At 45.5% G+C, this 12,398-nt stretch overlaps 1 protein-coding gene across 1 annotated transcript; it reads right to left on the bottom strand.

The window, feature by feature from the left end:
• Positions 1 to 6,219: 6,219 nt before the first annotated feature.
• On the bottom strand, positions 6,220 to 9,836 carry LOC136498614 (uncharacterized). The gene is given in 5 exon segments (XM_066494503.1): positions 6,220 to 6,546; positions 8,252 to 8,405; positions 8,407 to 9,315; positions 9,317 to 9,683; positions 9,715 to 9,836. Coding segments are annotated over 5 exon segments (1,809 nt in total). The 3' UTR covers positions 6,220 to 6,289.
• Between the last annotated feature and the right edge of the window lie 2,562 nt (positions 9,837 to 12,398).

The raw sequence follows: 12,398 nt of genomic DNA, 5'->3' as shown, positions 1-12,398 counted from the left end.
GAGCGGACACTCCATCGGTGAAGTTCCTATCCCTTGCTCAAATGTGCCAACCACCAAGTGTATCACCTTGTGCACATGTGTCAGCATATTTTCACAAACATTTTTAAGGGTGTTAGTACTCCACTAGATCCTAAATGCATATGCAATGAGTTAGAGCATCTAGTGGCACTTTGATAACTGCATTTCGATACGAGTTTCACCCCTCTTAATAGTACGGCTATCAAACTTAAATGTGATCACACTCTCTAAGTGTCTTGATCACCAAAACAAAATAGCTCCTACTATTTATACCTTTGCCTTGAGCCTTTTATTTTTCTCCTTCTTCTTTTCAAGTCCAAGCACTTGATCATCACTGTGGCATCACTATCATCATGTCATGATCTTCATTTGCTTCACCACTTGGAATGTGCTACCTATCTCATGATCACTTGATAAACTAGGTTAGCACTTAGGGTTTCATCAATTCACCAAAACCAAACTAGAGCTTTCACCTGTGTGGGCCGTGCTGGTGGGTCGCGTGTGCGCGTGCGCTGCGCATGTGTGGGCCATGTCGGTCGCACGTGGACCACACAGATGGAATTCGGTTTCCTTTTTCCTAGGGAATTAGTAAATCTTTATTCAATTTAGTTTTGAGCTAATCTTTGAAAAATTATTGTAAATTCTGTAGATGTCCAAAAGTGGTGAAACAAAATTTGTTAGGTTCACAAAAATGTTATCTATCTGTTGGTGTAGTTAGTTTCTAGTTAGCTGTGATAATGATAGAATCATTAATTTGTTTAGAAACGCTTAGTATTATTTAGCTTAATATTTGTAGGAATTTTTATGGCAAATTGGTGATAGCTTTAGCCATGAAATTTTTACAGTAGATTCATTAGATTATTATGTGCTCATTGTAATTTTTGTAGCCCTAGAGTAGGTTGATAAATAGAGTAGCTAGTACTCCTTGTTTTATCATATATAGAGTAAATCGATATTAAAAATAGGGATGCCTTTAGTTGTTAAGATAATGCATGCAATGTTTCATACCTGTTAGTGGTAACAATAGGTAACTTAGCATTTTAGTCGGTAGAACTAGCTTAGTAGCTTGATAGATGTATTTTATTTTTAAGTGTTGCTATTGCCATATTACTAAGTGTTGCATCATCATTTCATGCATGTAGATAACGAGTTGGTAGAGTTCATGCCTACGGGTGAACAAGAGTATGAGGAGATCATTGAGGAGTATGTGGAGGAGATTCTCATACAGGAGGAAGCTCCGAAGCCATCGGTTGCTGACTTTGTTGACACCCCGTCTCTCCAAGGCAAGCCCCGGTGCATAACCTCTATTTTTAAATGATCATTGAATATATATATATATGATGTGCATTTATGCTACAGACATTTTATGAAAACTACATGCTTGGATATACTTACCTATGAGTGCTACTAGTATAGATCGAGTAGCTGCTATGCTTAGGATTTCAGTAGTGTGGGTAACCTATCGTTACTCACAATAGGTCATTATTAAGATCACTCATGATAAAATGGTGGAAAGGAAAATAAAGATCGGGTAGGGATTTGGTTTGGGTATTGGTGGGTGTAAGAAGTTATGTCCTGCGACCAACAGGGCATAGCTTGGTTACACTTTTTCCCTACCTATGTCGGTTAAGGATCGACCATTGCATTGGGTTCTAGGCAAGTCACAGACTTATTATCCCGAGCACATACTTGGGTATGGGCGTAGAGAAGGCTTGTTGCTCTCTTGTCGTGGGTTCCAGCTCTTTTCCGGACCGACTGATTGGAGGCGGGGATGGTGGAGGTCTAAGCACCGTACTGAGTCCAGGACTCAGGAGCGAGGGCTTGGAGTCCAAGTTTAGACGGGGACCTGAACTCCATGACAGGAGAGTGATGGGCTTGTCCTGCTTGTGCCTGGGGTACAAGCGGGGTATGTGTTTCGGGGTACCCAGCTGGGCACATTGATTCGTGAATCGCTGGTGTTCTGGTACAGCTTGTCTACAGTCTAGCACCATAAGTAAGAATTGAAAGATAAAAGGTGATGAAATGGAACTGTTTGCTCAACTCTTGCTTGAAAGTAGAATAGGTGCTTACATAGATTAGCTAGATAATGAATTAATCATGACTGCTAATAATAACATAAATAAGGATTCACTATTAGTATTGCTTTCCGCAAAAAAGGGAACCCAACAAACCATAAAGCTTATCATATTCCTTGGAGTTGGAAAATTATTCCCACTAGTTGGATAAGTCTTGCGAGTACATTGTGTACTTAGGGTTTATTTACCCATGTTGAAGGTACTACTTAAGGAGTAGCCATTGTGAGAAGGATTATTCTGGTGGGCATAGACAGATCCTTGTATATTATCGATAGATGTTACTTTTCATTCCGCTGTTAAATTTCCGCACTCTAAATTTGGTACTATAATAATATATTTTTTGAGAACTCTAGATGTATGAAATGGACTAAGTAATGTAAACTCATCTTATTATTGGATCATGTGGGAAAATGTGGATTATTGGGGCTCTCCCTTGGGGTGTGCTCGACAGAATCCGCCTGCTGTAGCTCGCTCTCAGGGTGCTTAGTGTCTAGTGGTAGACGAGCGCCTACGTAAGTGCGTTATTTCGGACGGTTCTACCACAAGAACTCAATGAGGTCTTTCATTAACTATACTTTTGTAAGTCATGCTTGTATTTTTTCTTGTCTTTTGATTAGTATTGACCATAACGGTACATTTCTATTTACGCCATGGTCAATATTAGGATAGCATAAGAACTACCCAAACTTCTCTCACTATGCAGGATACAAAAACATATGATTCATCACAAAAACTTCTCCCGCCATGCATGATTGACTAGCATAAATACTATGCCAAACTTCTCCCATGCGGGATAAATCTATACACAGATTACCGTAACGAAAAATTTAGTCATGATGACTAAAATATTCACTTATACTTCATTTTCCAATTAATTCTTCTCGTTGGTTCTAATTTTATCAGAAAATTAAAAAACTAAAAAAAATTGTCCTAAACTAGCTTGACTCAAGCCTTTTCATTCACATACCACAGTATTGCTGCCCATTGGCATACAGCCAAGTGACCACGTCGGTTAAAAAATAAACTTACAATATGCTTCTGCATCAATTCTACATCACCGTTGGGCAGAAAATAGAATTAATGCATAAAACTTATAAATTAATTTGAAAGACATATAACTACTCTTTAAAATTAAATTCTTTGGTTGGTTCGAATTTAATTAGAAGATAATCAACATTATTGCAGCGAAACACGATAATAAAATACTTTCTATTAGTTCAGGAGCATTTCTTGGTCCTTATCTACTCTCTGAAAAATTGACCATGTTGATGTAAAATTTATCAGAGATTTAAACTTTAACCTTAAACTCATTATAATATTGTTATCATCAACGTTAGTCAAAAAATAATAATACCATAATTTAACTTAAACAAATCGAACTACTCCTCTAATTTAAATTGTCCCGTCCGTTTTAATTTAATTAGAGGATAAACATAATCATAATTTAATGAATAAATATAACTGTTCTTCAAATTAAATTCTTTCGTTGGTTCGAATTTAATTAGAAGATAATAAATATTAAACTTTGCAGTGGAAACATGAAAAATTATTTATCTACTTTTCAGAAGCATTTCTCTGTACTCATCTACTCTCTGAAAAATTATCCTATTGGTTCAAATTTTGACAGAAATTTAAACTAGACAAAAAAAACATCAAAATTTACTTCTAAAAATGAATAAACATGACTCAGTATCTACTGTTCATATTGCCTAGCCCGTTGAAACAGTACGCGGCCCAGCAGCGAAACACCTCCCGCGCGCCCACGCTCAGTGGCCCAGGGACAGCCCAACATGACGCGCTCGTCCGCTCCCCCGTGCCCAGGCCACAACCTAGGCCTGGGCTGGGATTTCCTCAACCTGCCTAGGTTGAAAGCCGGTCCAGCGAATACCAACCGTCGATCGCAATCGAATAGTCATCCGTCGTTCTCGGTAGATCAAAGCTCCCTACGGCCGGCTCTCCCCTGAACCCTAATTCCATTTGCTCTTTCCCTTTCTCTCTCTACGCCGCAGCGCACCAGACACAGAAGCGATGGAGACTCAAGGCTACCAGAGAAGAGAGTGCAATGCCATCGTGGGCCCTCTCACCGGAGCGCGCGCTCCCTAGTGGGTGAGCGCGCCGCCGTCGAGTGGCCTCACGTCGGCGCCCTGAGTCCGCGCGTCGGTGACCCAGCGTCGAGCGGCGGCTCATCCTGTTCTACCTGCGCGACGGCGAGTTTCTTCCTGCACGACGGTGGTGGTGACGGCGCCGAGAAAACCGGGTAGGTTCTCCCCTCTTCGTCCACTTTTCTTCTAGGGTTAGGGTTAGGGTTTTGATCCGATTCAGAAAATGAATCTCCTCATTCTACTGAGTCCAGCGTGCGGTCGAAGCAGCGGCGCGGTCTTCTTCCTATGCAACGGCGGTCTTCTTCCTTAGGGTTAGGGTTTTGGTTCTAATCCTGTTTCACTTTTCAACCCCGATCTACGATCTACACACTAGAAACCTAGAAAACCTTGCTCTAATACCATTGATAGAACTGATAGGACCTCTAGGTGCAAATCTAGTGGGTAAAACTTGACTTAGATGGGAGACTTGGTGATGTACCTCGCCATGCGTAGTCACGGCCACGGCGCCACCGCAACATGGCCAATGGAGTCGTAGTAGGGAAAGGCCATGCAGGCGTCCGCTAGGTCATCGAACACAACAACAGTGTAGGTGCGGTGCTATGGCGGCAGCGAAGGTAATAGGCACTTCTCGTCGCTCACAGCGCCCCTCTCGATTGGTCTAGGGTTAGGAACTTTGGTGGGGCGCTGGCGGCTACAGTTAACCTCATGTCTTGTGCCCCAGCCCCCACCGTCCTTTTATGGCGCTGCGCGATGGGGGGCCATCAGCTAGGAGAACCGGCTGAGCGCCCCTGATCAGGGCATGGATCAAGGGCCCAATTGGCCGTTGGACCAACTAGTGGAGATCATCCTAGCTCTCTAATCCTGTCTGCTAATCATTAATCTTTTTGAAAATTTTGCTAGTTAGATTTATATATGTTGTATTTATCACGGCCTTTTTGATCAAGGATGGGATAATGGTTTGGTCTCTGCTCTGTACAGCTCCTTTTGGATGTAAAGTGGGGGCTACCGATTCTTGAAGGCTCTCATAGGGAATTTTCAGGGGGAAGCTGAAATCATGTTAATTTGTTGGCATGCAGTTCTTGTCACTGCTTTCTTACTAGCTTTTGAGAAAGGAAAATAGAATGTCAATTCCTTTGGCACTATGGTTGCTGGAGATATTCTTTCACTAGGCACTCCAATAAATGTTCAAGGAACCCATTAGGTAACTCAGCAAAAGCTTCATATTTAAGCCTCGAGGTAAGATGGCCATTACTGGAATGAGATGAGGAACAAATTCCTAACATACCCTGTATCGCTTCACAGCAATAAGATGGGCTCAGACATATGCTCGTTGAGCTAAAAGGTCAATGAGGCGCTGAACCACTATCATTGTTCTCTTTGATGGAACCATAGAATCATTCTAATGGGTAGGCAATGCAGTCGGCTTCTTTTGTCGGGCATCACATTGATCCGTAGATCATTGTAGGTCTTTGGTTTTAGCCAGACACTTTTGGCCTTTATCAGGCCATAATTGGTCGAGGCGAACTCTTGTTTCAGGCGTTATCATGGTAGGAGAAAGTGGCTTGTAGTCATGAAGATTACCGATTTCATTATATATCAAGTAGTGACTGTAGTCATAACCATACAAATGAAAATCAAGCTGGTGTCAGAACAAAGGCAAAGCTCAAGTCCATTTACAACGAAGAACACATCAGAAATATATATTCTGACTGCATCATTAAGTTTTATGATATGGACTGAGTATTTCCCCAAGAACAGAACTTCAAAAGTCATCAACAATAGCACAATATCCACAAGGGTTAGTTTGGACAAATCATTACCCTTGTGGGTTAGAGGGGATCAAGGGAACATGAGCTAAACCCTTCAGTCCCCTCCATTCCTCTAGAATCCACATGGGGAATGAATGTTCTCAACAAGACCTAGTATTATCGTTTTTAATGCCGTGATGAATAGAAAAAAAACCCCTAATATTGTACATAACCAATGAATTTTAGGGGCTTCTTAGACCTTCTAAATGCAAGCTCTGCATTTCTCCACTGAAATGGGCAAATGGCGACTCTGAAAACTCAACACAGCATTGGTGCCATATTCAAACTAAACTATCTCTCCATCAATAATGTGGTGTCTCATCAGAACAATTTCCTTGACAAGATTTCTGTAAGTGAATGGGTGGACAACGGCCCTCAAGAAGAGCCCTGTGTTTGCATTGCTCTGACTTCCATCTGCTGCACTCCTACTGCTTGCCCTCTCCTGCTCCTCCTCATCTTGTTCCTGCTCCATAATCATTGCATTTGCTCTGGCCATTTTCCACTCCATCTCTTTCTCTAGATCCATCTACTGTTTTGATAGGACTTGACTGCCCTACCAGCTAGGATTGAGAGGGAGAGAGTTGAGGGAGAGCTACAGTACCCACAGGGGTACTGTTCACACGAGGGAGAGAGGGTAGGGACGGACTGGCTCCTAGGGGAAGCCAGCAACTTAATTGTTGCTTCTTGCTTGATTATAACTAATACAGGGTTCTCTTTTATAGAGATGACTGACTTGACCCCTAAGGAAACATCCTAATCGAAACTAATCTATCTTATTCATTTCCTAACAAACCAAATTAATCTAATCTAATCTAACCTGATACTGTTCACGCACTACAGTACCGCTGTGGGCCCCTAGGTCCGGCTCCACTTGCCATAACAATACTCCGCCCCTCCAAGACAGCTCGTCCTCGAGTTGTGGTGATTGCTGGAACAGAGCAGGGCTGTGCTAGAGGCATACTCCAAGCGATCGATGGAGCTTTGAAGGCCTGCTGCTGAGCCGGCGGAGAATAAGCGCATGTAAACAGCCACGGCCCTGCTCGAGGGATCGGTGCTGTGGCTCATAAAGGCAGCGACAAAGGCACCATGTTCGTCAATGTCGGTGCATGGATGATTGCCTGCATTGGTGACACTAGTGTCGCGCTAGGTTGTTGGCGAAGCTAGTGATGAGACTACCGGAGTTGTGGCAGCCGAGGCCTTCATTGGTGATGTGACCATGGCGGGGGAAGAGGAGCGCAACGACAGTAGTTGACACCATCATTGTTGGTGATGGTGCTAATGCAGCAAGTGGCGTAGCAGTGTGGAACTGCACTGGCACCACTACGGCTGCCGATGGTGCTGTTGGCGACGTCGTTAAGGACGGTGGTGCAGCAACCACAACAGAATCGATCTGATCTGATTCGATAAAGTGGACGGCCGATGGTGCCTCGTCAAAGCCGCATAGCTAGCTTGCAGTCGGTGATCTACATGAGCTCCTCCATGTGCAAGGCGTGCTTGAGAGTCTCATCGGCGGCGGTGGCATCGACAAGATCATGATGATCTATGCCATCCATAGCCATGGACCCCCTACTGCAGCACAAGGTCCTCCACCACGGCTACGACTGGGGTGCATAGGGCCCTAACGTGGAAGGCCCTGATGTCTGCCACGGCCTACCCTAACTCTAGGATTGCGGCCATCATCTACTCCGGGGTGAGGACGAGGGTGGCAGGAGACGACGGCGCTAGGGCAGAGGGCGCGATCACCCCTGAGGACGCCAGCACGCCTAATGTCGGCGTGCCTGATGTGTGGGGCAGCAGCGCCGATGAAGACACTGGTGGCGGCGGGTGGGTGTATGGCGGTGGTGGGTGGGAAGAACTCGGTAGAGGGCTGGACATGATCGAACCAGAGATCTCTGAAACCAGATTGATAGGTCTTGATGCCCTACCAGCTAGGATTGAGAGGGAGAGAGTTGAGGGAGAGCTACAGTACCCGCGGGGGTACTGTTCACGCGAGGGAGAGAGGGCAGGGACTGCTGGCTCCTAGGGGAAGCCAGCAACTTAATTGTTGCTTCTTGCTTGATTATAACTGATACAGGGTTCTCTTTTATAGAGATGACCGACTTGACCCCTAAGGAAATATCCTAATCGAATCAATCTATCTTATTCCTTTCCTAACAAACCAAACCAATCTAATCTAATCTAATCCGGTACTGTTATGATGTTATGTTCACGCGCTATAGTACCGTGTGGGCCCCTGGTTCGGCTCCACTTGCCTCATTTGATGCCTCAATGCTTGTCTTGACTAGCTTCTCCATTTTATCAGAACTTCTCATAGCCTTCTTCCACTGCTCATCCCAGTATTCCTCGCTATCCTCAGTATTCTCTTTTGAAACTTCATCTGGTTCCAAATCCTCCTAGGTATCAGGTTTCATCCTCATCTTCATAATCATCGTCTCCGCCATCCAAAACATCATCAATCTCATTTTCCTCGACAAAATTAGCCACCTCAATTCCATAGTCATCACCAACCTCATTGTCACTCTCACCAGGCGCATCACATCCTAGTTCTAGCTCCTCTAGCTTCACCTTCCACTCCTTGGTATAAGGATGGAGGAGATCCATGGGGTGGTTCGTGAGCAGGAATTCCAGGCATCGTTACTTGTCCGCATCACTCAGCCTTGAGTAAGCATTCACAACATCATCGAAGTATGCCTTTGGGCTAGATTTCACTATCTTGCAGAGGCCACCAAAGTAGGTTGTCCGAATGACCTGGCCATCCAGCTCAAGATTGAACAAGAAGTTGTTCTCTGTGGCGGGATCAACCAAGGGGCGAAGCTTGCTAAAGAAATCCTCCTGTGGCTCAAACCACGACTGGTATAGAGGCCGCTTGACGTATATGATGTCCGGGCATGTCCATGCCGCGCACCGCGTGATGAGCTTCTACGTCGGGTTGCTGAACCTACCCATGAGACTCCACTTGTCGAGCCTCTCGTCTTTGCTGGCCTGGACGGCGACCTCGGCCGAGAGCGTCCACTGGTCCTAGGGCTTCTCGTTGGGGCACCACTTGGGGTGGCGCATGAAGACCCAGTAGTAGGGGAACCCGATGGCGTCGCTGAGCTCGTTGAGGTAGTGCATGAACTGGTTGCACATGTTGAACTGCTCGACACGGTCCCACTCCTCGTGGTCGTGGACCTCCTCCATGAGCGAGACGCGGTCGTCGGAGAAGCGACCGTGGATGGGTGGGCCAACGATGATGCCACGCTAGTGGTAGGGCCCATAGCAACCGTACTTGTACCAGTTGTGCGGGTGCTAGAGCCACGGGTTGTCAGGGCCCATCCATGAACTGGACGGCGCGGTCGTACCCCATCCCGATCATCTCGAGCTCCGCGTCTGTGAAGGCGTCGGCCTAGCCCGTGGCCACAGCGTGGTGCTTGCGGCGGTAGAGGGTGTTCTCGCCCATGCGGCGGCTGTGGATGCGTGCCTTGGCCTTGGCCTCACGCCGCACATCCCCACTTTCCTCGATGCAGCTGCCGTCGCCGCCGCCCTGAGGGTTCTTCTTCTTCATGCTGTGGCCCGCGTGGACCACGATGGAGGGAGGCTCCGGTGGAGCGGGCGCACATGGGGGCGGAGTCAGAGAGGTGGGGAATGAGGAATTAGGAGCGGGTGCAGAGGCATGGATGGTGGTGGTGGCAGTACCGGGTCTGCGTCTGGGGAACGGACGTAGCGAAAAACATGGATCTAGAGCCGAAGGGGTAGGCGGCGATGGCTGCTATGGGGGGAAGGAAGCAGAGGCCGGAGCAGCTAGGATGCGGAGGGTTCAGGCCGAGCAAGGAGGTGGCTACGCTAGTCGGCATGGTGGGGCTCCAAGGAGACGAGGAGTGGGGACTGGGGTTTGCCTGGGTTTTGGGGACAGGCCCGCTGCCCGCCAGTTTACCTGTGAAACAATGCCGATTTTTTTATTTTTTAGCCTTTTTTATTTTTTTCACAAATATGCTCCTGGATCTATGATTTTAAAATCTGGACCCTTAACTCGGCGCCATCGTTGTTGATGTCGAGCTTACACTTCTCGGCGCCCTCGTTGCTGGCGCCAAGGTCTTGGGCTCGACATAGACGTGGCGGTGACTTGGCATGCAGCTCGGCGCCGTAGATCCTAGCGCCGTAGATCTTGGCATCGAGCTTGACACCAATATCTATGATGCCGAGGTGGTGTTTTAACCCGGCCCCCAACCTTCCTGCCCTGAACCTTCTTCCACTTCTTTCTCCTCCCTCTTGGATTTTTTTCTCTCCCCACTTCGCCCTAACTCATGAATCGGCATATTGGACCTTGAAAACTTTGATTTGATCCATAGATCTTCAAGAGCAAGGTATCTTCGCTTCCCTCCTAGTTTTTTCACATTGATTCGGTATATATTAGTCAGATTTTTTAACCTAAGAATCGTCATTACTTAGGGTTTCATATAATTTTTAATATTTGTATTATACAACCGTAAGATGCTAAGGCGTGAAAAAGCTAGCAAACCAAGGTAACCCCAGCGCATGTTGTTATGTTATGGGTTCATTGTTGTGCATCAAATGGGAAATCCTAGGATTAGGGTTTAATGTTAATTACTTTCGGTTCTTAGAACAAAATTGGTTGAATTGTAGTTATGGCCGGATGACCGGAAATACCTTCGACCCATTGCCTCTGCCTAGTGGTGTTCCAGTGCCCATGTGCTTTTGCAACGATCCTTGCAAGGTAGCCAAGTCCGATGAAGAGGCAGAGGTATCGAATGTGTTCGAATTTTGCGTTTGAGCCTACACTTCGTCAGCTCCGCATTAACAAGATGGTAAGGAATTGATGTTTGTGCATATGACATCTTGCATGATTTTTTTGTTTTGTAACAATTGCATTTTTTGTAGACCCCCCACCGCTCTATGATTTTGAGCTGTGGATCGACAATGAGATCAAGCCTGAAGACAAGGAATTGATGCAGAAACTATTGCGGTGGAAGGTAGAGGACAAGGAGATGATGGAGAAGAGACGCGGAGAGGAGGCTGAAAAAAGGAGCACAAGGAAGAGGAGGAAAGGAGGCGTGTTGCTGCTTATAGGGAGGAGAGGGAGAAGAAGCTTGAGCATGCACGCCGAGCGAAAGTAGCGATGGAGGAGAATCTCGATGCCCTAAAGAAGGGAAAGTGGCCTCGTTGCACTTAGTAGTCTCCATGACTTGTTCTATGGTTTATTTATGAACAATGTTGTCTACTGTCGGCATGTACTTCTAGTATTATTGTGTTGTTTAATGTGGCATAGTATTGGACTTTTCATTATGTAGTTGTTTTCATTATTTGTGGTCATAATATTCAATATAATATTGCGGACGTAATGAAATATGATCACGTGCTGCAAACACAACCTAACGAAGTAGAGCATTATATAATTCAACACACAAAACACATGAAATAGCATGTGAGAACATGTACCAAACTAGGGTACAGAGTTCCTTTGACTAAACTTAACATGCCTTAGGTAATTAAACCAAACAACAAACACATGGATGTGACATGTGAATAAGATATGGTCATCCTAGTAGTGTGGCCACATAGCAAATTGTGTTGCACGTTCTCCACAATAGCCTACCATTGTTGGTGGTGGTGGTGGCTAGGGTGACTGGTGGAGGCCCCTTGTTCTTGTGGTTAGGGTAGGTGCAATATGGATCATTGCAGAGTGCCTCCTATAAATCGGCACCATTGTTGTTGTCGTCCTGTTCATCATCCTTGTAACCGCTACTAACTTCCCTTTCTAAATCGAAGATATGTCTTGTAGGTAATAGATGTACTCCACATGTGGTTAAATAGGTCGAGGATCGATCCACCTAGTGAACCCACAGTTTTCTTCGACCAAGGAAGACTGCAATAAATATGTCATGTAAGTTGTATAGAAGAGGAACATATTGAAGAAACAAATAGTAATAGCAATTACCCATGCTCGTGGACATTTGAAGAAATGATGACCTCTATCTATTCCCTCGGTGAACATCTGCACTAGGCAGTCCTCACCATGCATGCATTTTGGCCACTCTTCTTTCCGTTCATCGTATCCTCTTAGTGGTGCCTCTTTGGTGAAATCAATTTTGCTCTCAACTGGGAACCTCTCATAAAGAGCTTCCTCAAAGAAATCGGGACCAAGAGAACCCTCCCACACAATGGTAGTTCCCTTCCCCTTTCCTCTCCCTCTGGACGACCCTCCAGATATTGGTACTACAACGAAAGAAAATACTAGTTGGGAAGTAAGTAGCAATGCATCCAGCATTGCGTATATATGGGCAGAGGTAGGTTTAGTTGTTGTTTTAATGTGTTATAACTGGTCATAAGAAGCCTAATTAGTTTCACTGAAGAGCCTATTTCAATGGACACTAAAAAGCCTAGATTCGTTTCCTAAA

This window comes from Miscanthus floridulus, chromosome 12 (assembly GCF_019320115.1).
Source record: "Miscanthus floridulus cultivar M001 chromosome 12, ASM1932011v1, whole genome shotgun sequence".
Taxonomy (NCBI): Eukaryota; Viridiplantae; Streptophyta; class Magnoliopsida; order Poales; family Poaceae; genus Miscanthus; species Miscanthus floridulus.
This window is presented reverse-complemented; position numbering and strand designations above follow the sequence as displayed.